A 26,902-nucleotide genomic window follows, 5' to 3' on the forward strand; every position below is an offset into this window, starting at 1 on the left:
AATCTGTTAGTGAAAATGTGAAGTCTATTTCCTACCAACTTTCAAGTGAGATTCGTGAAAGATTCCCTCGAGAAGAAATTCTTGAAGCCATGAGTTGTGTGTTTCCTCAATTTTGGAAACACTTTGGACATAATCCAACTGATGCAAAGTTGTTTCATAATAAATTTGACGAATTGATAACACAGTTTTCAAAGCATACAGATTGCAATGGACAACTAATACAAGGAATCTTAGATTCAAATAATCTTAAAAATCAATATAAACTTTTTGCATTGTGTATGAAAAACCAAATGGAAAACTTTGAGAATCCATTCGATCCTGGTGCAATAACAAGGCTCTGGAAAAGGATAAGTCGGAGTGAAGTATTACGTACTTCAATATCAGAATATTTCAAACTTGCTTATTTATGTCAAACAATGATATTAGGGTCGGTGGAAGATGAGAGAGCTTTCAGTGCATTGGGGTTTTTGAAATCAAATGTCAGAAACAAACTAGACAAAAATTTGGAAACTTGTTTGAGGTTGTTTGTTACTCAATAAAATGTTAGAGATTTTCCTTATGATAGGTCATTGGCCATTTGGAATTCCACATGTGAAAGACGAGGCCTTTGCAACACTTTAAAAGATGGTGGTTCTACTTCTACTGCTGACTCCAACATAAATGATGAATTTAGGTCTCAAAGTCAAAATGAAGATGAAGATTTTATGGATTTTGAATACCCAATTTAGAATGAAGAGGAACCTATTAGTACTAGTCAGACTTCAGTTTCATATTTAAGACTGAGTCAATGAAGTGAATTGTGATTTAGTAATGTAGCATTTAGTTCTAAGGAATTTATAGGTCTACTTCAGTTCTTCCATATTCATTATTCAGTCATATTGCAATTACAATTTACAAAAATTGAGTTCAAGATTTTTGTTACTCTATTGTTGACATAATGTTATTTTTGTACCTTTCTCTTGATTTGAGTTCAAGATTTTTGTTACTTGTTACTCTATTCATATTGTTGACACAATGTTATTTTTGTATCTTTCTCTTGATTTAGTTGTTTGATAATAAAAAAAGAGACAATAGAGATGTGTGCAAAGCCCATAACATCACAGAGAACTACTGACTACAAAGCATAATGGAAAATTGAAATACATAGAGTTGGAACAATATCTACTCTTAAAGCAAATTATACTTAAGTCTTAATTTGAAAAATAACAAAAGATCGGACCATTTCTAAGCCTTGGGAACTCATATTTATATCACTTGAGTTGCAACAAGCTTCAGGCTTACAAAGGTTACATAATGATTCATTACAAAAGACAAAAGATAACAACAATTAAGATAATCATTACAATTTGTTGAAACCTTTTGTGACATATTTTAACAGAAAAAGGGGAAACAATTACAAAATGTGACAAGTGGCAAGTGATCATTAAGCCTGTCTTCCAGTTCTAACTGCAGCATTACCCACAGCGGATGTACCGCAAAGGTAAGGTAATCTGTTATGATGAACAGCTTCTCTTTGATATTCTACTGCAACACTTGTCCTCCAATTGATTCCCCGAGGCCACCATCTTTTGTGCTAATCATCTTCTACTGAAGGGATTGCTTTGATATCTGCTATAATGTTGAAACCTTTTGTGACATATTTTAACAGAAAAAGGGGAAACAATTGCAAAATGTGACAAGTGGCAAGTGATCATTAAGCCTGTCTTCCTGTTCTAACTGCAGCAATACCCACAGCGGATGTACCGCAAAGGTAAGGTAATCTGTTATGATGAACAGCTTCTCTTTGATATTCTTCTGCAACACTTGTCCTCCAATTGATTCCCCGGGGCCACCATCTTTTGTGCTAATCATCTTCTACTGAAGGGATTGCTTTGATATCTGCTATAAACTCCCAGATGGCAATATCTGTATCCACAACAAGCCATGTTGTATTTCTAACTGCCTCTAATTCACTAATGTTTTTAGTCCATTTTGCATCTGTGATGGCTTTACCCTCTCCAGTAATTTTGTTCATATCTGCTTCAATTTTGTATGTCATATCAATCATATCATATACAACTTGATCACTTGATTCACCTCTTGAAAATGCTATAAATCTTGGATGGTCTAATATTAGATCAAAAGATTCAGACCACTCTTGCCAAGATTTGACATACCCTTCATTGTTCAAAATTGTTGGAATGAAATCTGGGGTACCCAATGCTATGCTTTTCAATTTTCCCCTTACTGCTTCGATCTTACCAATGAAGAATGAATTCAATTCTTTAACTTGATGTATCATTTTCCTTATAGGAACAATGATCTCCTTAGGTAGTTCCTTTTTCTGTGTGAGTAAAGGAACTAACCTATCAAAGAATTGAATGTATGGCCCCCACTGGGCAAACAATGGAGATAATAGTGATAAAGCCTCAGAGCATTGGCATTCATTACTCTGCAGAGTAATGTACATACTATGTACATTTACAGAGGCTCTCTTTAAAGCAGTGATTCTATGAATCAAAAACTGTTTCATTGTCCTGATCTTTGCATCATTGCTAATCTCAAACTCATCCACATCCATATGTGTTACTGGATGTGGTTCTTCTGCTATTTGGGCAGTTTGAATATTCTGGTCTTGTACCTCCCTTACTCTTAGTGACCTTTCTTCTCTTTTCAAATCTTCATTCTCCTTTTTTGATTCCTCCAAAGCGTGTTGCAGAACATATGTTTTTCTCATTTCCTCTTCATACTTCTTCCTAGCGTCAAGGTACTTTTCATATGTCTGCACCAGTTGTTCTTGAAGAATATCAATCTTGTTCTTGCCTAGCATAGCAGCAGTGTTTTGGAGGTTGTAAATTTGATCTTAAGAAGTTGAATGTGCATTCCAGAAAATTGCATTACCTGCCGGTGTCTCTTTAATTTCCATCAGGGTAGGCTTCTGTGATTCTGGAGCTACACTCCAAATAGCCATTGTCTTAGTATCTATATTAAATCCTGCCCCCTACAATTCACCAAATGGATTAATCTCCTCATAAGAGATTGATTTTTCTTGTCTCCTCATTTGATCAAGCAGGAATGATGAACTAATATCCCATCCTGGGAAAACTATCATACCACTCCTTTGTACCAATTCCCTAGCCTCCTCTACAGTGAGGCTTTCACTGTTAGGATCATAAGCTTGGAGCTTCTGCACCATTTCAGTCACTTTTTCATCTGTGTCTCCAGGTTTTACATGCAAAGAAAGTTCATTCTGTTTGAGTTTATACAAAAAACTTTTGAATTCTTCACTCTTGATAAAATCATCATCCTTCATGAATTCTTGAGCCTGTATAATTCTGTCATCCAGCCTCATGGACTGCAGTTCTAAACTACTGGGTCGCCTCTACTCTTCAATAGCTTGATCAATTAAGAACTTTTTTCTAGCATCATCAAAATACCTAGTTCCTTTTGGAAGCACTTGTAAGGCTTTCTCTCTAGCCTTTTCCGGAACCTCAATCATTTTTTGTTTCTTCTTGCCCCCTTTATCCTAGTCTGAAGGGCCAGGCTGATCTTCTTCGTTACTAATTTCCAATACAACATCTGCCTCTGGAGAAGAAGGGTTTACCCTATCTCTAGCATTTTGAGGAACTTGAGCCATAATGTTATCAAACTCCTCAATACACTTATCAATTTGTTTAAAATAGGGTAAATCAGAATAGAAGCCCTGGAAATTAGGATCTACTTTCTTCATTTCTTCCTCTACTGAGAGGATTTCTCTCCACTTCCGCATCCTATCAGCACAGACATCTTCATACAATACATCCCTAATGACATCCTCTTCCCAAATTTTCCTTCCAATGACAACATTATAACCCCTCATTTGTTTAAGAGCACTTGTAACAATGTTATATGGGTCATAAACCCTAGTGGGGGCAGTGGGGAAATTTAACTCTCTTAGGAAGGCATCAACTTCCTCAATGGCCTCTTTACCAATTTCAAAATCCCCTACTTTGAAATTTCTACACACAAAAGACCCCTTATTAATGGTTGGCCCTAGATATTCTCTATTCATGGATAACAACTGCCAGAAAATTCCCACTACACCCACCCTCTCTGGTACATATCTTGGCAAGAAATGAGGGGGTTGGGAACAACCAAAAATTCTAATCACTGTACAGTTTGCTAACAAAAAGGCACTGCCCCAATCATGATCAATTGGTCCCTCATCATCAAAACACAAAGTTGGTCTAACAATCTTCCTGATTAACCTAAGTAATCTTTCCAATTTTGAACCTAACATCCTATGAATAGTTGCAACAAAATCATTATAAAAAGAGAGGGAATTAGAAAAAGAGTAGAACCTCTGCCATAATCTTGTCCATCTTTGAACAGGCAATGCCTCTCCGAAATTGTCCAAACCTTCAATGAAATTGGAATCCACATGGCCCACGTTGTAGAAGAGGATGAGATGCATAAGCACCGAGTAATGTAGAAATTTGAAATTGTCAAGATCACCTTGCTGAGCTGTCACCATCTGCTGATGAATACTATCAGCAATGAATGTTCCAAAATCATAACCCACATTAGTATGTGGGTCCTGAATGTCTAGAGCTATCACATACAATGCTGGGGAGGCATCCATGGATCCATCTACTCCCAATAGTTTGTTCAATCCGAAAACTGTTTTCTGAAAGTATGCACACAAATATGACAAGGGTATAAAATCAGTAACCATTTTCGGGAATTCTCCTTTCATCTTGTTTTGATTTTCCCTCGGGATATGTCGCAACATTGCATGTGTTGTATAGAAATCTCTCTGTTTCTCAAATGCTGCTGCAAATTTTTCTAGGTTAGTAGGAACTGACATGGGACCCTGCAAATCAAATGCTTCAACAAAAGCATCCTTACTTAACGTACAGAGAACGCTCATATCCTTTCTATGAAAGGACCGAGTGGTTGGATTATATGCATTTACCAGTGCCTTGATAAGGTCAACATCCACGTATACCTCCAGCATTATCAACTTTCCCAGGTTCCTCGTCCATGGATTTGAGACGGGAACCTTCTGCACCCTATTCTTGTAAAAGTACAAGAACAATTCAGTTCCATTGGTGTACGGTACTTGAGCATCTCTACAGAAGCTGTAAGCGTCTCTAAACGCGTGGACACTAGCACTTTGAGCATTGGAAGATTTAGGGAGAATCTTCAACCATTCTTCTGCAAATTTGGCAGACAATGAAACCTTGCTGCCCTCTCCAGTGCTCTTCTTTACTGATGATTCTACTTCTGCCATTCTGATCTTACTGCAAATTCTTGAATCTTTTTGCTCTGTTAGCTGTAGATACCTGAGAATTCTAGTTTTCTGCAACTTTCTGATGTGCCACGGCGTTAAATTGTTAAATTTTAATGGCTTTAAAGTTTAAAAGCTTGCACGTGCATGGATATCTATTATCGATCACTACCAGTAGTAACTACTGCCTTTATTTCATTTGCCTTAGAATGTCAACTCATTAGCTGTCCGGAATCAGATAATAGATTTGAAAACCTGTTCTTTTGTACTTTCGAAGTTTCAAGCTTCAAAAATACATTATCATTGCACAATCTTATGAGTTGCAAAACCCTTCGTTCTACGCTCTGTCGCAATCGGTTCAACTTAACCTTGAAATCTTTTCACGAAACTACGAAACCCTTCTTTTTCTTTTCTCGGGCTATCACAACAGTTAAATCAAATATTCGCTTTATCCTTGCGACCCTGCGATAAGCCTTATATCCTCTTCTAATGAGATTCCCCTTCTGTCGTAGCTTCAGAACTTAAACATTTCAAATCGCGTTGTCGCAGTTGTGAAAACCCATTTCCTTCTAACGGGTGCGAAGTGGCGAACACTGCTTCATCTTAACCTTTCTCGACTTTGCAGGGTGACATATCTTTCCCCTTTCACCACTGCGAACATGCGAAAACTACCTGAATTAACATTTCGCGGTCTCGCAACCAACAGACTAACTGCCTGCATAAAACCTCTGATGATGCGATCTCCCTTTTCGCGACTGCCAGAAGTCCTTTGCCTTTAACCGCTGCGAACATGCGAAAACTGCTTGAATTAACATTTCGCGGTCTCGCAACCAACAGACTAACTGCCTGCATAAAACCTCCAATGATGCGATCTCCCTTTTCGCGACTGCAGGAAGTCCTCCCTTTAACTGCTGCAAACATGCGAAAACTGCTTGAATTAACATTTCGCGGTCTCGCAACCAACAGACTAACTGGCTGACTAAAACCTCCGATCATGCGATCTCCTTTTCGCGACTTCGTAACATAAAAGTTCAAACTGATGAAACCCTTTGCGAACCTCCGATGCCATCGACTTTGCATATGTTTTTTTTAACCTTGAATACAATGAAATGATTCGCCCAAAAAATTCAAATTTTAATGTGATTATTATTTTTTGTTCGCCAATGTATAATTTTTTTGTGGTTTTAAAATAACACAATTCGCCCAAATTTTACGCATTGTTTGAGAGACTATGAATGATTCGCCAATGGAGATTATTATTTTTTCTTTGTAAACTATTTTTTTTTCGCAACAAAAAATAAATTTTTTTGTCAGGTGTTTTACACCTTTCGCCAATTTTTTACACTTTTTCTAAAGGAGGGGTTCCTTAAAGTATACCCTGATAAGAAGCAGAGTTTCACCCCTACTATTTGAATGGGCAACCAACCATAGCTTTAGATGCAGCTCTGCAGGCAGAGATGGAGAACCCATTGTTCACCCAACAGCACTCCAACTTTCGATATGAATCTATATAGATAGTGGTGTCTACACATGAATATCTAAATGAAGCGTAGAGTAGGGTTTTGCCCATAGAATTGTAGGGACCCTACTATTCTAAGGGCCCTTCTATATTATTGTAGTGTAGTAAAGATCGTTCATTAATGAGTGATAAGTGGCTAATTTCATAGTGGATTGAATGAGGCAGTGCTATATATATATATATATATATATATATATATATATATACACACACACACACACACATATATATATATATATCATAAAATAATGAAAACAAATAGAACTCAATATGCCTTTTATACTCACTAAAATGTGAACCATATGTTTAGTGTATGAATTACCTTTAACCCGCCTTGGATTTCACTCCCACCAAGTCTTTGTTCAAACTCTTTCCTTCTTCTCATGCATTTTGAATTTAGCATGATACACATATGGTGTTTGCTACACATCACCACATCGGTCATTATTTTATTTTATTACCACTACTAACTATCTCTAACTCTATGCAATTTATGTCTTCAATCACCCACCCTTAATGGGTGTCTAGGGTCCACAGATACATATTCCTTTTTGACCTTTCGGCAAATTCAAACTTATCACTGTCGGATTACTCAATCTTTCATCAAAGTGTCGATTGCATGTGCATGTCGACCTACACATCTTGTTGCATGTGCAAGTTGACCTACACATCTTGACTGATCCACTGCGATGTATGTTGTTTGCGTGCTGATTAGAATTACTTTGGAACCCTGTTACATTGCTTGGCCTCATTTTAATTTGATGTGCACTTTTCCTTCATTATTGCGTAGGATTATGCCTGTATCTTATGCCTAAATGGATGTCTTACATCCTTCAACCTCTTAATGTCCAATGTGCTTTTAATCTCTCAATGTCTATTCCGTTTTGCCATTGGTAGTCTTTCCTTTATTTGAAACTCATATTTCTTCCCCCGTTATGCTTTCAAATCCACATGGGATGTGGGTGGTTCGATTTTCTCATTTAGGGTGCACATGGAGGGTAAACACTTCTCCTTTTAGAACTTTTTTTCTCTTTTATCTCCCTACGTCATCCACAGTCTCGTTTTAATATGAATGAGGTCTCTTCTTATTCCCCTTACCGTTCTTTAGCGTAGGAACCCTCTAATCACTAACATTCAACCATCCTCTGCCAAGCTTCTAACGTGTCAATAACAATATTTAATTGATTATGATTGCACCATCCTGTCAGCTACCTTTGTGCATAGCCCCTATCTGAGTCACATTCCAAATGTGTGCGACTTGCAATCACTTCATTTCAACTTGTCATGCATTTGCTTGGAGAATCTAATGCTCTTGTATTATCATTTTATGATTATGCCTCATCTCATTTTATGCACTCCATTAATGATTACCTGTGGATCACTAAAGACTCGATAACATGTACACTTTTTGTTATTATACTTTGTCATAAAGGGCTCGCAGTCTAAGTCACAAGATTCGAGTTTGAGTTTAAGTTCGACAACTATGAAGTTCGGATGAAATTCCACAATTCAAATAAATCAAAAAGAAATTGAAATTAAGTTCACCAATGTGATTTCAAAAAAAAATTAAATATATACTATTACTTATTATATGTTTATTAGTTTATCTATTATTATTATATATTTATGAGTCTATTTATTATTATCATGTATATGCATTTATTTATTATTATTATGTTATTTATTATTAATGTTTTCTTTGATTAAAAAATAATAAAAATAACATTTAATATGTATTATTCTAATCTTACCAAATATTAAAATCTGATAATACATCATATTTTATTATTGTAATAATGTTATCAAAAACTTCAAACTGTATGTTGTAATTGGACTTGGACTTTGCATTTATAGTAAAATATTCAAACCAATTCCACATGCAAACTGTAAATATTAAAGTCCAAACCTAAAAAAGATTACAAGGCCATTTACATTTTGTATGTCATTGATAGTCGACCATGCTGGAGCAAAATGTTGGTTGTCTACGCAGCAAAATGAAGAAGTGTTAGCATGGAGACAGTCGAAAATGAAGCATGGAGGTCTGACCTTCAGTTGATGAAATTTGAGCAGCAAATGCCAGGAAATAATGCATAATCGTTTTTCCCTAGCTGAGCTTTAGAGGGTTGATTTTTAGGTGACGAAGGGCATGAATTATTTTTGTATGAATTTATGACAAATTTGAGCCAAATTTTGCATTTTTTATGGGTTCACCGAATCTCGAAGCTGGAGCTGAAAATTCAGTCAACCCTATGACTTAGCTTGCAATTACCATAATGCTTCAGATTATTAGTAAGATACAATAGCTTTATTTGCAAGGAGATAAGAAATATATAGAGTCTGATTGCCAAAGTCATACAATCAACCAGCATGTGGTAAGTATATCTAATAGCCAGATTTTCTTGCATCTGAATTTGCGATCAATATGGGAAGCCACGATATTACAAGAAATGGTTTCCAGAATAACATCTTGTCAAATACAAACCCTCAATAGACTAGTACGCCAAAAAGTAAAAGAAAGTCTATCCTATGTGGGCTATGTATAGGGCTCTAGTTTGAATAATTTTAGGCATGGACCAAGATAATTCATGGAGAAATAAAATTCATTTGGATCTATCCATCTTGAATAACATGACACTCATCATATTCTTCTTTCCATTTACATTTGCAACCTAGCTCTAATACCATGTTAGATTTTCCGATCACTACAAATGCATTTGCATTGCATGTAAGGCATGCGTATTCCAAGAGAATCAATTTCTCTTATTTATATTGTGAATGAAACATGTAGAGACATGTCCCTTCATGGGACATGTGTATTCATTAGTATTTAATTAATATAAAAATTAATTATTTTACTAGATATATATATCTTCAGTTTAGTCGCATGGGTTTATCCAGCTGAAGCTACCAAACATCAACACAACTAGCTCTTGTATTGTCATAACAACAGCTAGCAAGAGCTAAAAGGCGATAAAGGGAAAAGGTTATGTCAGTGCCCACTAACCACAAAATTAACCTTGAGGGCTTGGGATCTTTTGAAGCCAAATACAGTTGCAAATAAAGACAACTTGGTGGCCAATATTTTCTCAACACAACAACTTACATTTCCTTTTAGAGTGCACGCCAGTTTAAAACTGAATTCAAATTTGGAATTGCAATTAGCTTTTGGAAATCAAGCTATAGGCAATGCATTTAAACCTCACTCACTTCTCTAGATATATAGAGCGTGTAATCATTACTTTGATTGACTCCAATGGCAATGTGCATAAGAGATATGTTGCAAAGCCGAATCTCCAAATGAAAACTCTCAAGCTTTGTTGAGCAGTAACCCAATGCAACTAATAGGGCATCAATTAGGATGCAACTAATAGGGCATCAATTAGGTCAATTGCTTTGCTTTCTTTGCCATCCCTTGTATAAACAAAAGTTTCACTATTTGTTAAGGATAGAGGTCTGCAAGCCAATTCTCAACAGTGAGTCTTGTTTGTAAAATTCCTTTCACATGTTCCCTATTTGTCAAGTCTAGAACACAATCCAAGGCATTAAGCCTTTACTAAGTCGCGGAAGCATAAAGTTGTGGCTCTTAAATCTGTTCCTATCGTGGATGAAGGCTTACCTCTTATACTATTGGGGTTGTGCTTATTTGGTTGCTTGTAGACTATTACTCCATATGTCTTACTTCATTGCAATGATAGATAAACACCTTTATTATATTAGGATTTCATTTTTGACTTTTCCTCATAAACTTTGTGGTGTATTGGGGAGCTCCATTCTTCCTAGATTGCTCTAGGATATATAGTCATTACTTCAGTTTATGGAAATGACCTCAATCAGTAGGGTAGAGCTTACTGACAATTTTAGAAGTGTTTTTCAACGTTTGCGGTGTTATTTGAACTTTTCGGAGAGATCATAAATTATTTTATACTCCGAATTAGCTCTACTCATTGTATTGCATCTCTATATCATCCTAATGTAATGACTTCCAAGTCCTTTCAATACTTTCCACAACTACAGTAAATTATGGAATGTTTACTTACGTTTCGAAAGTTATATTAATAAATTGACAACTTCAATGAAAAAAAAATTAAAAGGGTGATTAATTGTAGCAAAAGTGGGGAGGAATGTTTTTTTTTCTTAAACATCTTCTATGTTGGAAAGAATTATTATAGTTTTTATTGTGAATTACCCTCAAAAAAATGCTGGAATGAAACTAGAGCTCTTCCAAATCTTCCAAGGTCCAAAACCATCTCAGGATTTCTACTTTTGTGATTTCATTCAAGAATCACCATTGCTACAAACTAATATTTCAGTTATGGGGCATTGCAATCATGGATGTCTTTGAATTTTGTTATGTAGTTCGTTGTTTAAGGTAAAACCATGAAGTAGCTGAAGAGTTTTTGCCAAGTTCAAGAGGTGATTGAAGAGCTTTCCTCATTGTTAAGCCCATACTTTTCAAACTCCGTGAGTGCTCTCAAAGTTCCCAAATACTCTAATTTTTTGCTGGGCAAGTTTTTATAAGTTTAACTATCCCAATTTTGATGCAGAAAAACAAAGGGTAAAAATATCAAGACTAGCAACATATTAGTTAAAACACGTTCCTCACATGCTTTTACAATAAAACCATGTAATTTCTCTTTTTCGTTGCCAATTTTGAATTTAATACATTTTGTAATTGAATTTTACAAATAATGTGTTTCTTTAAGAGATTTTAGTTTTTTGCTCTTTCTCAATTGCCAAGTTTTTGTCGAGTATTTATCAAGTGTTTACCCACTTGAAAATTGTGGGCCTGTGAAGTGCTCTCTAAGTCTGAATATGCAAACTAAGGTTAAGCTGTAGCATTTAATTTACCATATTGTACTTGTTATCATGTCTACTTGTACATATTTACGCTATTCATTTTGGCATTTTGTGGAACTACTGTTAGTGTTTATTTTTCATTTTGATCTATCCTACTTTGTAGGTCATGTCAAAGAAAGAAATTAGATTGCACATTGAGGGGAGTACATCACTTGCTGGTGTTGCTCTATGTGGAGGGTGTGCGCATTCCATAACCCACACACTAAACTTTGAAAGTGTTTACATTGCTGGCTGGAGCCACTTTGACCCCTAGAGACCAGCTATACCTATTTTTAATTGCACATCTGATGTCTGAATGCCTAGAAGGGGGTTGTACAGTCCATTGCACTTGTTGTACAAATGTAATTCAAATCTCCATTTGTCTAACATACATTTGCAAATTGATATTTCATACAGGTGAAATATGGTGTGGATTGGTATTGTTTTCACGTGCAAATGTAACTGGTATTCTTGTTTGGTGTGATTGGTTGGATTTGGTGTCATGACCCTGACCAGCTTCTGATCAAAAATTGTCTCACGACAGTGCGACTACACAATTTCTGCCATGTAGGACATGCCTTCAATCCATGTCAAGTGTCAACAATCTGAAGGCAATTGAACTAACATTGAAATGCAGCATTTATCATACAAACATAATAAGGTTTTTAGTGATCTGCATATAAGACTTTCCCCAAAGAGAGATTTTGAACACTATTGAACTTAAAGAGGGAGCAAAACCGATAATCACTGCCATAAAATAATTATTAATGATGAGGTATATCTAACTAACTTCTAGTCTCTTTACCTTATCCATTGTACATTAAAAAAGAAAGATGGCACAATGAGTATGTGCATCAATTATAGGACATCAATAAAAAAATAAAAATAAAAATAAAAAAGGTCCCACCGTCAAGTTGATGAGATTATTCACGAACTACATGTAACAATCTACTTTTTTAAAATCATCCTAATATTGGGTTATCACCAAATCAGAGTAAGGGAGAAGGATGTCCAAAAATAGCCTTTAGGGTGCCACTATGGTCATTTTGAATTTCTTGTCTTACAAGCTAACCAATGCACCAAACACTTTCCAATCTTGCATGAACCATAACTTAAGAGGCAACTAAGGAAATTCTTATTGGTATTTTTTAATGGGATTCTAATCTATAGTAAAACTTAGAAGGAACACCTAAAACATGTGGATGGAGTACCAGAGATGCTTGAGCAACATTCCTTAAATGCTAAATTATCTAAATGCAAGTTTGGTATGGAAGAGATCTTGTACTTAGGGCACAAAATTAGTGCCCGTGAAGTAAGAGTGGACAAAGAAAAGATTGAGGTGACTCAAAGTTGGCCAAAGCCCAAGACCTGAACATAACTGTGAGGGTTCTCAGAACTATGCAGCTATTACCATAAAAGGATTCTCCAAGCTAACCCCACCACTCATAGAATTAACTACGAAAGGAGCATTTACATGGAATGGCGGATCACAAATAAATTTTGAAAAACTTAAAGAGACGATGAGTTCCTACCCCATGTTGGCAATACCAGATTTCCCTTCACCCTTTGAGTTATATTGTGATGCTTAAGGGGAAGGCATCGGAGCATTATTAATGCAAAGGAAACACTCCATAGCCTTTGAGAGTAGAAAACACAAGGACATAGGAAGAACACGATCAACGGTAAGATGTTACTAGTTATGTGTTCCCTTGCAAAGTTTAGACAATAATTGATTGCAAGCAATTCATAGTAAAGACTGACCACAATAGTCGATATTCTTCCGAAGACAAAAAAGACTTAAACAGTAGACAGCAAAATTTGGTGAATAACTTGCAAGCATTCGAATTCAATATTGAATACATGAAAGGCTAAAACGACATTATAACCAATACCTCGTCAAAAAGAACCCTTCTTGGCTCCATGATAACAATATTCACAGAATGGAGAAAATCTGTACTCACAAAATGTGCTAAGGACTCCTTCTCCAGTGATATAATAGACAGGAAGATACAAGATGAGAAAAAACAAATTATAGATGATCTCATTCTCTGTAAGGACCAGATATACATCAAAATTCATCAACTGGACATCAAGGGTAATACAAGACTTAAAAACAAATTATGGTGAAGTTCTCATGGAAAAGCCTTAAAGAAGACACGTTGAAGCATGTTAGAAAATGTTTGGTGTGTCAAAGAAACAAGGAGGAACATACATACCCAACAAGGATACTCCACCACTTGCTCATACCATAGAAGTAGAAATCAGGAAAAAGTCTTGATTATACCCAAGTATTCAGGAATTGGGAATTCCCGCAATTCCTACCCCCCCTAAAAATTGGATAAATCATAAAGTCTGTCAACAACATGTCTATAATTTTATCATTAAAAAATCATGATTAAATCGGGAAAAAAATCTCCTAAAGGAGGACTATTGAAAGGGAAAAAAATGGATGAGAGAACCCTTAAACACGTGACTCCTAATAAAGGCGACAGGCAATTGTTTCTTATAAATGCAGACTTGCAGAGCAAAAAGTTCACAGACACAAGCAGGCATAAAAAGTGGAAAATCTGAGTCGATTATCCAGGTTTTTTTAATATTTCACCTCGATTCTTCTGTATATTTTTGTTTTGTGACTTCGCCATCGCTTTTCAATAAGTTGGATACTGAGGGATCACAAAATATTGTGCATATACTATGATTCTTGTGCATCCAGCATCCTCCATATATTTCATTTGAACTTCATCTATTGCTATATTGTATGTTCTGTTTTTAAGTTTTCTGTATATACATTGCACATATATCATAATAAAATGCTACATTTAGCATAGTTAATTCCATATACAAGTTTCTTGTTTGATCGGTATGTTCTTTATCTATATATTTCATTCGAATATTATAAGTTTGTTTGTACATTTTCTTCATATACTTATATTATATATAAAATTCTACATTTTGCATAATTCATTCCATATAAATGTTTTTTGTTGGACTAGTAATTCCATATACATACTTATAGAACAGGAACTAATTATGTCAGAGATTTTTTATGAATTTTCTGTCTGCTCCCCTTCTAAATAACCAAGTCTTTTAAATCAAGATAATGTGGATCACACCTGAATAATGGATTTGATAAATATTGTTAACTGAAACCAACCCACTATCCTGAGAAAATTCAACTGTTCAACTTCACACAAACATTTTTCAAGAGTAGCCAGGTATTGTTTGAGTATACTTTTAAGAAACTAGCATTAGTTATTAATCTGTGCCATGATGATATCCCACTCCAATTGCATCTTGGTTGCTTCCCATTCATTGTGAGTCTGCTCAATTGACTAACAATTCTGAGAACGGCTGTCTTTTCTTTACTCACTTGACTGTTTCAACTTCAATGAAGAACTTTTCTAGGTTTCTGTGCTGGCTGCTCCAGGGTCATTGATTTGCTCCTTGAATGTGCTCATAAAAATTTTAAGCATCCAACTGATTTGGTATTGTTCAGCAATTATATTGGTGACCAATAATGCCCTTAGAATCATTTCATTATCTGCCTGATTGCCACTGCCATCATCAATTCTTAAAGTTTTCAGAGCACTGCACTTATGTACTGGCTACAAAACAGATATTTTAGTAGCTTGAGATTATATAAGACAAACTGGTTTTCAAAAATCAGGGGAAATGCCACCTATCAGTCTATTAAGGCTTTTGGAGTTATAGTTGTACAGCAATCAGATAATATAAAAGTATCTATTTATGTATCCTTTGCACTCTGTGTTTTAAGTATTTAAAATGCTTTTGCAGATTCTTGGTCACAATTCTGCGTGGGAGAGGCTTTGTATGGACATGATCACATATCACAAAATCCACAATGTTTATCACGAATCTCACCTTAAAAAAGTGTTGGGGTAACATACCATCACATGCCCACAATTGCCATCAATTCATAATTAAGGTAAATTGATCTTCGAGCCTGAGGATGTTCTTAATGAATGAGAAAAGAGACTGAGGAACAAGAATACTGAGGAGTACCTCGTCAAGTGGAAAGGTTTGGCAACTGAAGATGCAACTTGGCAATAAAATTGAACAATTCAGAAGGTTTATGAAATAAATAAATAAAAACCATACATAGGTTTCAAAAAGTAGAGTCTCCTGCACCAAATTATCTTAACATTATAACATTAATAACCACACCACCAAGATAATGAATAATCAACAAAAGTGAAATAAAATATTGCACCTCCCAATAACACAATAACTTTACATTAATGGTTTAAATTGCAAACCTAATAAATGATAGTTGATTACATATGCTATAAACTCAATACTATTAAACCATACTATAAGAAAACAATAAGCACTCTACCATAGATATATGAAGTTATTAGCACCAGAAAAAAGCAAAGGTATAAGCTATATAATAACTTTTTAGAAAACATCATATACCATTGGCACGACAATGGTAGTGATTAATATTTTCCCTTTCCATGTTCAGGGATATTTGAATTCTATCTTCAGTGATAAAAATATCCAAAACTAGAATAGATCCAAAATTTGTATGGAAAAGAACTAAATCTTATTCTATCAATTTAAATGATGTTATATCATAATATTGTTCTCGCAAAATCATATGGGTTCTTTCCTTACCATGGCTGCCTTTGCTAAAAGAAAAAGCCAGTTACAACATTTGTAGGTTTTTCATCTGTTTTCAGATCAGCAAAATTAGAGTATAACTAACGTTCTTGGTTGCTTGAACTGCTACTGAAACAACCTAACAAACAAACAAGAAAACAATTTAGACTGACATAAAAAATGTAATTGAAATCAACCTCAACATCAAAACAAAAAAGTCAATTACGAATAAGCTGTGTTAAACTTTACATCAAGAGTGAATCATGTAAATCATTTCCTCCACTAGTATGTTTTTAAGATAGCCAGTAATACATAAATACCAAATTAAAATTTAAGACCCCATACATCACTTGATCTAGCATTATAGCTATAATACAGGAAACATATATTAACTGTTAAGTACACTAGTCAGTCAAATGATAAGATAAAATGAGCATGGAGTGACAGGACAAAATATTAGACATCTACCACAGCATTTCATAGTTCTGTAATACAACATAATGGTTTTTTTAATGATACAAAACATTGATCCTTTCCCTTGTTGAGTGTACAGAATAGTAGGAGAAATCCCCATACAATAATAAGGCTGGCTCATCTAAGCAACGTACTAGAAGACAGCATATGGTCTTGCAGTCATATCAGAAAGAAGGTACATGTAACTGATCACTACTAATAACAGACTGAAAGAGTGACTATATCCTGAGAATACTAGAAACGATGAAAGAGTGACTATATCCTAAGAATACTAGAAACGATGAACTTGGAACTTACAATAGAAAATTTAAAGCTAAAGCTTGCATCTGGAACCTGTTAGATTATTTTTAGTATACTAGGTTTTTGCTAAATTTAGCTCATTCTTCTAGAATCTTATTTAATGGTCATTTAGCCTTTCTTTTTAGTTTTTTTGTTTAGTTTAATCTCTTTTTAGACTGCTATACTGTAAATTCTATTTAAGAGTTTATTGTTAATGCAATATTCATTCCGTTTTTTTCTTGTTCATTCATTTTAAGATTTTTAACAATTTAATGGTATCAGAGCAAATTTTCTGGGAGATTATTGTTTCCATAATTCATGTTAACACAACACGAAGAAAATAATTTTAATTTTCTCTATAGTTGGTGAAATTCGAAATTATTATTTTATCTGCAGTCTATTTATAAACCGGCTAGGGTTTTTCTGCACATCCGGTCAAAACCCCAGTCTGTTTTTTGGCATTTTCTGCAACTAATATCACCGCTGGAGACCAGGAATTTTGCCTATTTTAAGGATTTTCCTGGGCAATGTTTTCACAGATTTGTGTTCACCCACATTTTTTGACTTTTCCATTCTACATACAAACCCTAATCCGAAATTTTTTGGGGTTTCAGTTCTGGGTTTGCTATTGTTTATTGAAAATACAGTTTTGTGATATCTAGAAAAAGAGGATTTGTTTTTTGATAACTTTAAAATAATAAATTGGAATTACTAAATAATTCAACATTGCATCGAATATTGACCATGGAACATTGCACAATAAGATTTTAAATAGTCGAACCAGAAAATGGACGAGTACAAACTACAAGAGATGGGGCCCAAATTCCCCTGGGGCAGGAATAGAACTCATTAAACCAATTAAAGATGTTTTTTTAGAATGCACTTATATCTATTTGTCATGGTAGGGAGACCTTGGAAGTCCCCCTATTCCCTCCATGGATGCTAGTACGCCCTTGCATTTCAACAAAATGGCGATGATTTGGTGGCACTGCAATGACGCCAAAACGTTGTCCCCAAGTCCTTGGTGCATCCCCATTTCAGAGGCACTGGGGATTTGTTGGTGTCGGGGGGAACCCCTCCCCAAGTTACATTGATTGAAAGGGAATTAGTGATTTAATGGCCGCAACTACAACACTTGGAAGTAGCACATAATGATTACATTTGAATATTTTGGCCTTGATAAGATCATCTTGGGTATGGAGACATGTCCTACTTAAGTGGGGACAAATCATCAAGGATAAATGGAATGAATGCAATCCGAAAGCTATTATGCTGCTCAATATTTCAGTTACAAGTGACCAGCTCACTCAAGTGTCTTCCTAATGAAGGGTGCTCCCCTTAATACCACAAACACATTACAGAAACAAAGAAATGACAACAATTGACGAGAACAAAATATGGGCTTCTTATTATCACCACAAATGCGGAATTACAGAATTGTGAAATACAATATGCAAACCCCCATGAGCACCTTCCTTACAATAATTTGCAACACAGATCTGCGAACTCTCACCCACAGCTGTCCTAGACAATGTACAGGCATTCCTTATATAGGCATTTTTACACTGCCCAAGATGTTTCTAGACATCAGACCTTAACCCTTGAGACCGACTAACCCTAAAATTACATATAGAATCAGCCCGATACACATTTGACACTTACTTTGAAAATTTAGGTCAGCCCAACTTCAAAAGGCCATAATTTTTGAACCGTTGCTCTGATTGGCTATTATAACCACTTTCGGAATCCTCAACTTTTGATCTACAGAGCCCAATTCGCACTAGCTCCAATCAACCCCATTTTGGAGCCCATCCAAGGCTTTTAAGGCCTTCAACGCTGAGTCTCAAGTTTTTATACCAAAATTGCACACCAAAAATTGGCAATAACTTCATGAATACTCATGATATGGCACTGAGCCTCGACTGGTAGGTTGATATTTCCAAGATGAACATCCACCTCTAAAATTAGGACATTTTGAACTTGTATGACTAACTGACTTAGTAGCAAGCCTTCACAAACAACTCTGCACTCAGACAACCCTTATTCAAGAAACAAAATGGAAATATTTTTGTCTGATACAAGATTGCTCTTACTCCCAGCATGCTTCTTCATTAGACACTCAAAGTAATTTGAGAAGTGACCCTGTCACATCTCAAGTATGGAGAGGAAAACCAAGATGGTTAACCTCATCCCTTGCTAGCCATGATGAATCTTCTACTGGTCTCCCTTTCTATTTGACCAAATACTCTTCATTAAGTTTTGTTCCTTGTACTTTTGCCAACATGACTGTTCAATATCTCCTCAATCTCCTTTATAGCCGAACTAGCTATTGGAATACTCCACTACGCTTTTGCAACTTCATATCCATGACCTCCTTCATGACACTCTATCAGATCTGAAATGTTAAATACTAGTGAAATATTCAATTCGGCGGGCAACTCTACTTTATAGGCATCTCCAGAATCATGCTTTTTCACTATCTTGCATGGTCCAAACTTCTTCATTTTCAGCTTATTATATGTACCCTCTAGAAAATGCTCTTTTTTCAAATGAACCATGACTTCATTTCCAATCTGAAATTCCTTATACCTCCTTTTCACATTTGCCTTAACCTTATACTATGTATTCATTTTAATAATGTGCTTCCTCACCTCCTCATGGATGTTCTTCAAATGTTCAACAAAATCTTCCACTTCAACACTACTTATCTCTCATTTATATAGCTCTCTCAATTCAGGAGCATTTTAGGGACTGCTCCCATATACAATCTAGAATGGTGATTTACTAGTACTCATGTTGACAAAATTATTGTATGCAAATTCTACCTCTAATCAAATCCCAACCTTTTGGCTTATCTCCAACCAAACATCTCAACAAGTTTCCAAAACTCCTATTCACCACCTTTGTTTGTCCGTCAGTTTGTGGATGATGTGATGCACTGAACTTCAAATCTGTCTTCAACTTCTTCCACAATGTACACCAGGAATTCCCAACAAACTTGGTGTCTCAATCTAAAACTATGCTCTTTGGAAGACCATGTAGTCTCACCACTTCTCTAAAAAACAACTCCGCCACATGAATAGCAACACTAGTTTTCTTGCAAGGAATGAAATCTGCCATCTTTGAAAATCTGTCAACCACCGCAAATATGAAATCATGCCCTCGTTCTGTCCTTGGTAAACTAAGAACAAAATCCATGCCGCCATCCTCCCATGGCTTCCCTAGTACAAGTAATGGTTGATACAACCCAGTATTCTACTTCACTCCTTTTGCCACCTGACATACTCTGCAACTCCGCACTAACTTCTTCACATCTCGCTGCAACTATGGCCAGTAATAATTCTCAGCAACCAAAGCAATTGTCTTATCTCTACTAAAGTGTCCAGCCAACCGTCCACTATGTTTCTCTTTGATGAGATTCTCTCTCATAGAACTCCTGGGAATGTACAACAGCATACCATCTTGGATTATGAAATCCAACCACTTCATCATGTCAAGTGTAACAAGTTTTGCACAAGCTTACCAAGCTTCGCCAAAATCACGATCCTCTCGATACAAATTCTTGAGTTCCTTGAACCCAACTACCTAAAGCTGCATTCTTGTCAGCAAAAGTTGTCTTCCACTAAAAGCATCTGCAACTCTATTAGACTTCCCAATCCTGTGTTTCAAAACAAATGTCTAACTTTGCATAAATTGAACCCATTTCAAATGCCTTTGGTTTAATTTGCCTTGACTATTCAAATATTGCAAAGCTTGATGATCAATATACAAAACAAACTCCTTAGGAAGAAGATAGTATCTCCACTTCTTCAATGCTTGAACTATAGCGTAAAACTCCTGATCATAAACAGAATATTTTCTTTTGGCATCATTCAACTTCTCATTGAAATAAGCAATAGGTCTACCTTCTTCACTCAAAACAGCTCCTAATGCAATACCACTAGCATCACAGTCTACTTGAAACACCTTATTAAAATATGGAAGTGCTAATAAAATGTTGCTCTGTCACTTTTTGTTTCAACAAATTAAAAATCGTATCTGCTCCTATAGTCCACTTAAACTCTTTCATATCCCTTCTCATTGTTTCAATCAAGGGTCCACAAATCCTAGTAAAACCTCTTATAAACTTTCTATAAAAACTAGCGAGTCTAGCATCACAATCTACTTGAAACACCTTATTAAAATATGGAAGTGCTAATAAAATGTTGCTCTATGACTTTCTGTTTCAACAGATTAAAACTCATATCTGCTCCTACAATCCACTTAAACTCTTTCCTATCCCTTCCATTGTTTCAGTTAAGGGTCCACAAATATTAGTAAAACCTCTTATAAACTTTCTATAAAAACTAGTCAGTCTATGAAATGATCTTACCTCAGTCGTACTCCTTGGAGTAGGTCATTCAAGGATAGCCTTCACTTTCTCAAGGTCCATTTTCAGACCTTCCACTAAAGCTACAAATCCCAGATCCAACTCCTTCACAAAACTACACTTATTTAGATTTATCAATAGCTTTTCTTCCCTTAACTTATCAAACACCTTACGAATGTGCATCAAATGCTCCTCCAATGTATTACTAAAGTTCAAAATATCAATCTAGGTAAACAATGACAAACTTACCCTGAAACTCCTTCAAAACCTCATTCATGAGCCTCATGAAAGTGCTCGGTGCATTGGTTAGCCCAAAAGGCATGACTAACCACTCATATGATCCTTCCCTTGTCTTGAAGGTAGTTTTCCATTCATCTCCTCCTTTGATGCGAATCTGATGGTACCCACTCTTCAAATCTATCTTTGTGAAAAATACAACTCTACTCAAACAATCCATAATATCATCCATCCGCAGTAATGAAAACTTGTACTTGAGTGTGATCTTGTTGATAGCCTATGAATCTACGCACATCCTCCATTCTCCATTCTTCTTTGGTGTTAATACTATTGGTACAGCATAAGGACTCAAGCTCTCTCAAATCAACCCCTTATACAATAACTCATGCACTTGTCTGTTCAACTCCTCACTTTCTACTAGTGGCATTCTCTGTGTTCCCTTGTTTGGCAAACTAGCTCCTGGAATCAAGTCCATCTCGTGATTGATCTTCCTTACCGGTGATAATCCATCAAGGACATTATCTGAGACAATGTCTAGAAACTCTTTCAACAAATCTGCAATTTCTGCAGGCACCTCCTCTACTTCTTTTTTACCATCTTTTGGAATTACAACAAAACACATGCTCACACCTCGTACCCTTAAGAAATTGTTATCCATCAACAAAACATACTCTAGCAGCACTACATACCTTTTCATATGTATCCTTGAATGGATTCAGCGTATGTTTCACCCCATCCTTTGTCAGTGTGTAGGTATTTGCATGCCCATCATGTACAGCATGCCTATTAAACTGCCAAGGTCTACCCAGCAACATATGACATATGTCCATAGGCATGATATCACAAAGCACCTCATCCTAGTAGCTTCCAATCTTGATCTTCACTAGGCACCGCTCATTGACCATGACCTTGTGGTCATCTTGCACCCAAGCAATACAGTATGGACACGAGTGTTTTTGCCTCTTGAGATTTAATTTCGTGACCATCTTTTCTGGCACCAAATTGTGAGTGCTCCCACCATCAATGATCACATCATAGTAGTTATCATCACATTTGCTCCTTGTGCAAAACAAACTCCTTTGATCAAATTCATTTTCACCACTCAGCAAGATTCTTCTATTAACTAGGACTTCTCCTCTTTCAGCATCTTCAAAATGGGATGACTTGGCATCTTCATCAACATGCGCAACTCTGGTCTGGCCATCTGTTCTCCAATCTATCCTTCCTTGGTGCAAGGAACATTCAAATGCTCTATACCCTTCACCTCCGCAGTTAAAACATTTTCCATGAAAACATCCTCTTCCAGATCCTTGCCCTCTTCCTATTCCTCTCTAATCTCTATTATTTTGATCATGGAAACGACTAAAATTGTTACCCCTCTGGTTCTGATGGCTCTTGCTCGCCTCATCCTTGTTCTTTTGATTGTCATTTTGGCCTCCATAAGATCGACTGCCAGATCTTCCATCACAACCTCTACCACTATGTTTGTTATCAAACTTTTTTCTTGGCTTCTCAACTGTTAGGGCAACCTAGTACACCTCCTCAATACTGGTCATTCGAACTAGACTCAGCTCCTCCTCAATGCTTGGTCTTAACTCATTAAGATAACAAGCAACCTTCTTCTTATCAGCGTCCGCATGGTCGGTTCTAATGAGAACTTGATAGAACTCCTCAATATACTCCTAAAAAGATCTTCCCGCTTGCTTCAACCTTACATTTTCTTTAAGTGACCAAGCTCATAATCCACGGAAATGAATTGTCGCTTTAATCTAGCTATCATCTAATCCCATTTGATGATTTTATCCTTTCCTCTTCTATTTTGCTCCAATTGAATCTTCTACCACCAGAACTTCGCGTGACCCTTCAGTTTGACCTTTACAAATTGACCCTATCAGGATCCTCAATATCTTTATACCCGAAGTATTCCTCTAATTCATTGATCCAATCGATCAACTCCTCTTGGTTAAAATTTCCCAAAAATGTGGGAACCTTAAACTTAGGTTTTTTTCCAATCGTGGAGATGGCCCTAAAAAGTTTTCCTTCCTCGAGGTTTAGAACAGTCTCTTCTTCAACATTTTCTTCTTCTTTGCCTTCATCCTCGATCTCTTACGGCAAGATTTATCCCTTTGCGCATTTGTTCTGCCAATGCTTGCATTTGTCTATGGAGGACTCTAAATGTCATGCCCAAATTATCTTGAACAAGACACACACATATGCACAATGGTTAGAAATGGAAAAAAATGTTATTCAATTGAGAAATGCCTTATGTTTTGATTCAATTATGAATATAGAATTGATTGAGGATTTATATATCCATATGTTTTATTTATCTTGGACTACTGATATGTGGTTTGAGTGTGCAGGAAATATCCATGGTAAAACGGAGAACCAAGACTATACCTTTGTATTGATTGAGATTGCCAAGGTTAGATCTAATGAAGAGATCTTAACCTCGTTGTTAAGTATTTTACTTTGTGATCGTAATGTAAATGGATGTTTTAGATTAGATTCCTTTATGTGAAAATTGATTTGCCACTCATAATATTAAATGTATATTTATAGTGTCACTTGACACTTGCGTCGTTATGTGTTTAGTAGCAAGTCAGGTTGAGTCATTGGCAAAAGACACCCAACCTTACTCCTAACCAGTTAGAAATGTTTAAGTTTTCATCCCCTTGCATAAAATATCTTATAAAGGTTTTAATTAAATTAAATTTCGGATTTCAAGTTTAGGGTGACTTTAGAGGGCTTTGTTTGAGTCTTAGAGTGTTCTTTTAGTGAAATTAAGTTACCTACATTTTGGTACTATATGTTAGGGCTTTAATTTTCGCTTTACTAGAGTTAAAATCTCTTTTCTAACACTTGTAAAATCTCATTTCTTAAGTATTGCGAAAATGGAAGAAGTCTTACCCAAAATTCCTACCTTATCTCCAATGAGTTGATAATTCCAACCAAATAGGGAAACTTAAGTGGAGTTGAAGTGTTTGTTCTCTTTTATGATGGAGAAAAATTAGGAAAGTTCTTCTTTTAGAGGGAAATTGGAAAATAGGTTGAGCATTCACCCACTCTCTAGTTTTTAGAGATTTTCGGTTTTGGAGATTAGATTAAGGAAGAATAGAGGGCCCTTCTCAAATCGGGTCATTTACCATAGCTTGGAGAAAGGTTGGAGCTTTTGCCATGCTTTGGAAATTGTGTTGGATTATTTTTCTGAATATAAAATGTGTAAATTTTTCTACAAAGGCATGTGTGTTGTTTATTGTCCCTGTTGTATTGCTGGGTGTGGATGAATTTCTATTGCCTTATTTTTATTTGATTTTTGAGAGTATGATGTTATGGGTGTGGAAGGACATCACTCACCCTTGGGAGGGAAGAAGTGGCCTTCGGGTGAAGGGATTAGTTGGGCCTATCCCCTAAGTGCAAAGTCTCTTCCCTAGAAGGAAGAGGGATAAGCATGTAGTATGGGCTGCATGTGCTAGTACTTTGTTATGCACTTTGGGGGTGATAAGGGGAGAAAGTTTGTCAGAGTTGGTATTTATTTTTTATGCCTTGTAAGGCAAATTTGGTTTTCTGCATTTGGCTTCTCCTCGGGATTTTAAGCACACCTTCACCCATTCTATTGGTTCCTCTAGTAACCTATTGTGTAAGCTCAAAAAGGGTGTTAAATGTTGTATCCTATATTGTTGATTTATATGAGTATACTTGATTGTTACCCGGTTGGTCGGGATTTTAAGCACACCTTCACCCATTCTATTGGTTCCTCTAGTAACCTATTGTGTAAGCTCAAAAAGGGTGTTAAATGTTGTATCCTATATTGTTAATTTATATGCGTATACTTGATTGTTACCCGGTTGGTCTTGGTTCTCCAAGCTTGATGGGTGGTCTCTTAGAGACCTACACTGGGAGGTGAGCTCTCCATGGTTTACAGGGTTGTTTTGTACAAGTATTCTAAATGGATGTGTAGAAGAAAAGCCTGGAAGATTTTCACTTTCTGTTGAAGTTTTGAAGATGAATTATTATGAACATTTGTAAAAGTTATGTATTGTAAAAGATCAGGAGTAGATCTTCATGTAATTTGTAAATTGGTGTAAAGATCCAAATATGATTGCAATATTTGAAAGGACTTCTTAATACTATGAATATATTTTGTTTTAAATATTTCTTAAATTGTTTCCAAGAAATAAAATTGAATATTATTATTGTATGTGTGTATGTGTGTGTAAATGTGTGTCTTGTTCAAGAAAATTTGGGCATAACACTAAAAGCCTCAAGCATAACACATGTAGCTCTTCCACCGCGCTCTCTTTGTGGAGGCATTTTCGTGTTTCTGATAAAACCCTAGTGCAAACTGCCTCACATTTGGCAACCTTTCTACACCCTCAACCCAAACCACGGTCCTAGTGCAACTATCTCACAGTCGGCAATTTGTTTACATAGTCAGGAACTCTTGCTCTGATACCACTTGATGGAGGGTGCTCCCCTCAATGCCACAAACACATAACAAAAAGAAAGAAATAACAGCAACTGGCAAGAACAAAATATGGGCTTCTTATTATCGCCGCAAATGTAAAATTACAAAATTTTGAATTACAATATGCAAATCTACATGGACGCACCTTCCTTACAATAATTTGCAACACAAAGCTACAAAATCTAACCCACAGTTGTCCTAGACAATGTGCAGGCATTCCTTATATAAGCATTTTTACACCGCCCGATAAGTTTCTAGACATCAAACCCTAACCTTTTAGACCAACCCACCCTAAAATTACACATAGAGTTGACCTAATACACCTTTGACACTTATTTTGGAAATTTTGGTTGGCCAAACTTTGAAAGGCCATAACTTTCAAATTGTTGCTCTAATTGGCTATTATAACCACTTTTCTAAATCCTCAGCTTTTGAATAGGAACGGCCCGCCTCGCGCAAGCTCCAATAGACCCCATTTTGGAGCCGATCTAGGGCCTCTAAGGCCTTAAACGCTGAGCCTAAAGTTTTTATACCAAAATTGCACACCAAAAATCTGCAATTAATTCACAAATACTCATGATATGGCACTGAGCCTCAACTAGCAGGCTGATATATCCAAGATGAACATCCACCTCTAAAATTAGGACATTTTGAGCTCGTAAGACTAACTTACTCAGTAGCAAACCTTCACAGACAACTCCTCTGCACTGAGACAACCTTTATTCAATAAACGAAAAAGAAATATTTTTGGGTGATGCAAGATTGCTCTTACACCCAAGATGATCCTGCATCACTTTTGGTAAAACAACTAATGAAATCTGGGACATCTTGAAGGATCTTTGAGACATT

General features: G+C 36.0%; 1 protein-coding gene across 3 annotated transcripts in view; it reads right to left on the reverse strand.

Annotated features, from left to right (window-relative positions):
- LOC149552667 (uncharacterized) overlaps positions 1-26,902 on the reverse strand; it is a 95,788-nt gene that overhangs the window by 51,652 nt on the left and 17,234 nt on the right. For all 3 annotated transcript variants that reach the window (XR_016352964.1, XM_089788231.1, XM_089788232.1), the window contains exon 2: positions 16,242-16,365. Coding sequence is in view for 2 of the 3 variants with exons in the window: in XM_089788231.1 (XP_089644357.1) it covers positions 16,242-16,244 (3 nt within the window). In the remaining variant the exon portion in view is untranslated. The remainder of the gene's footprint in view (positions 1-16,241; positions 16,366-26,902) is intronic.

Source organism: Cupressus sempervirens, chromosome 6 (genome assembly GCF_028749045.1).
Source record: "Cupressus sempervirens isolate cs-2001-9-10 chromosome 6, ASM2874904v1, whole genome shotgun sequence".
Classification (NCBI taxonomy): domain Eukaryota; kingdom Viridiplantae; phylum Streptophyta; class Pinopsida; order Cupressales; family Cupressaceae; genus Cupressus; species Cupressus sempervirens.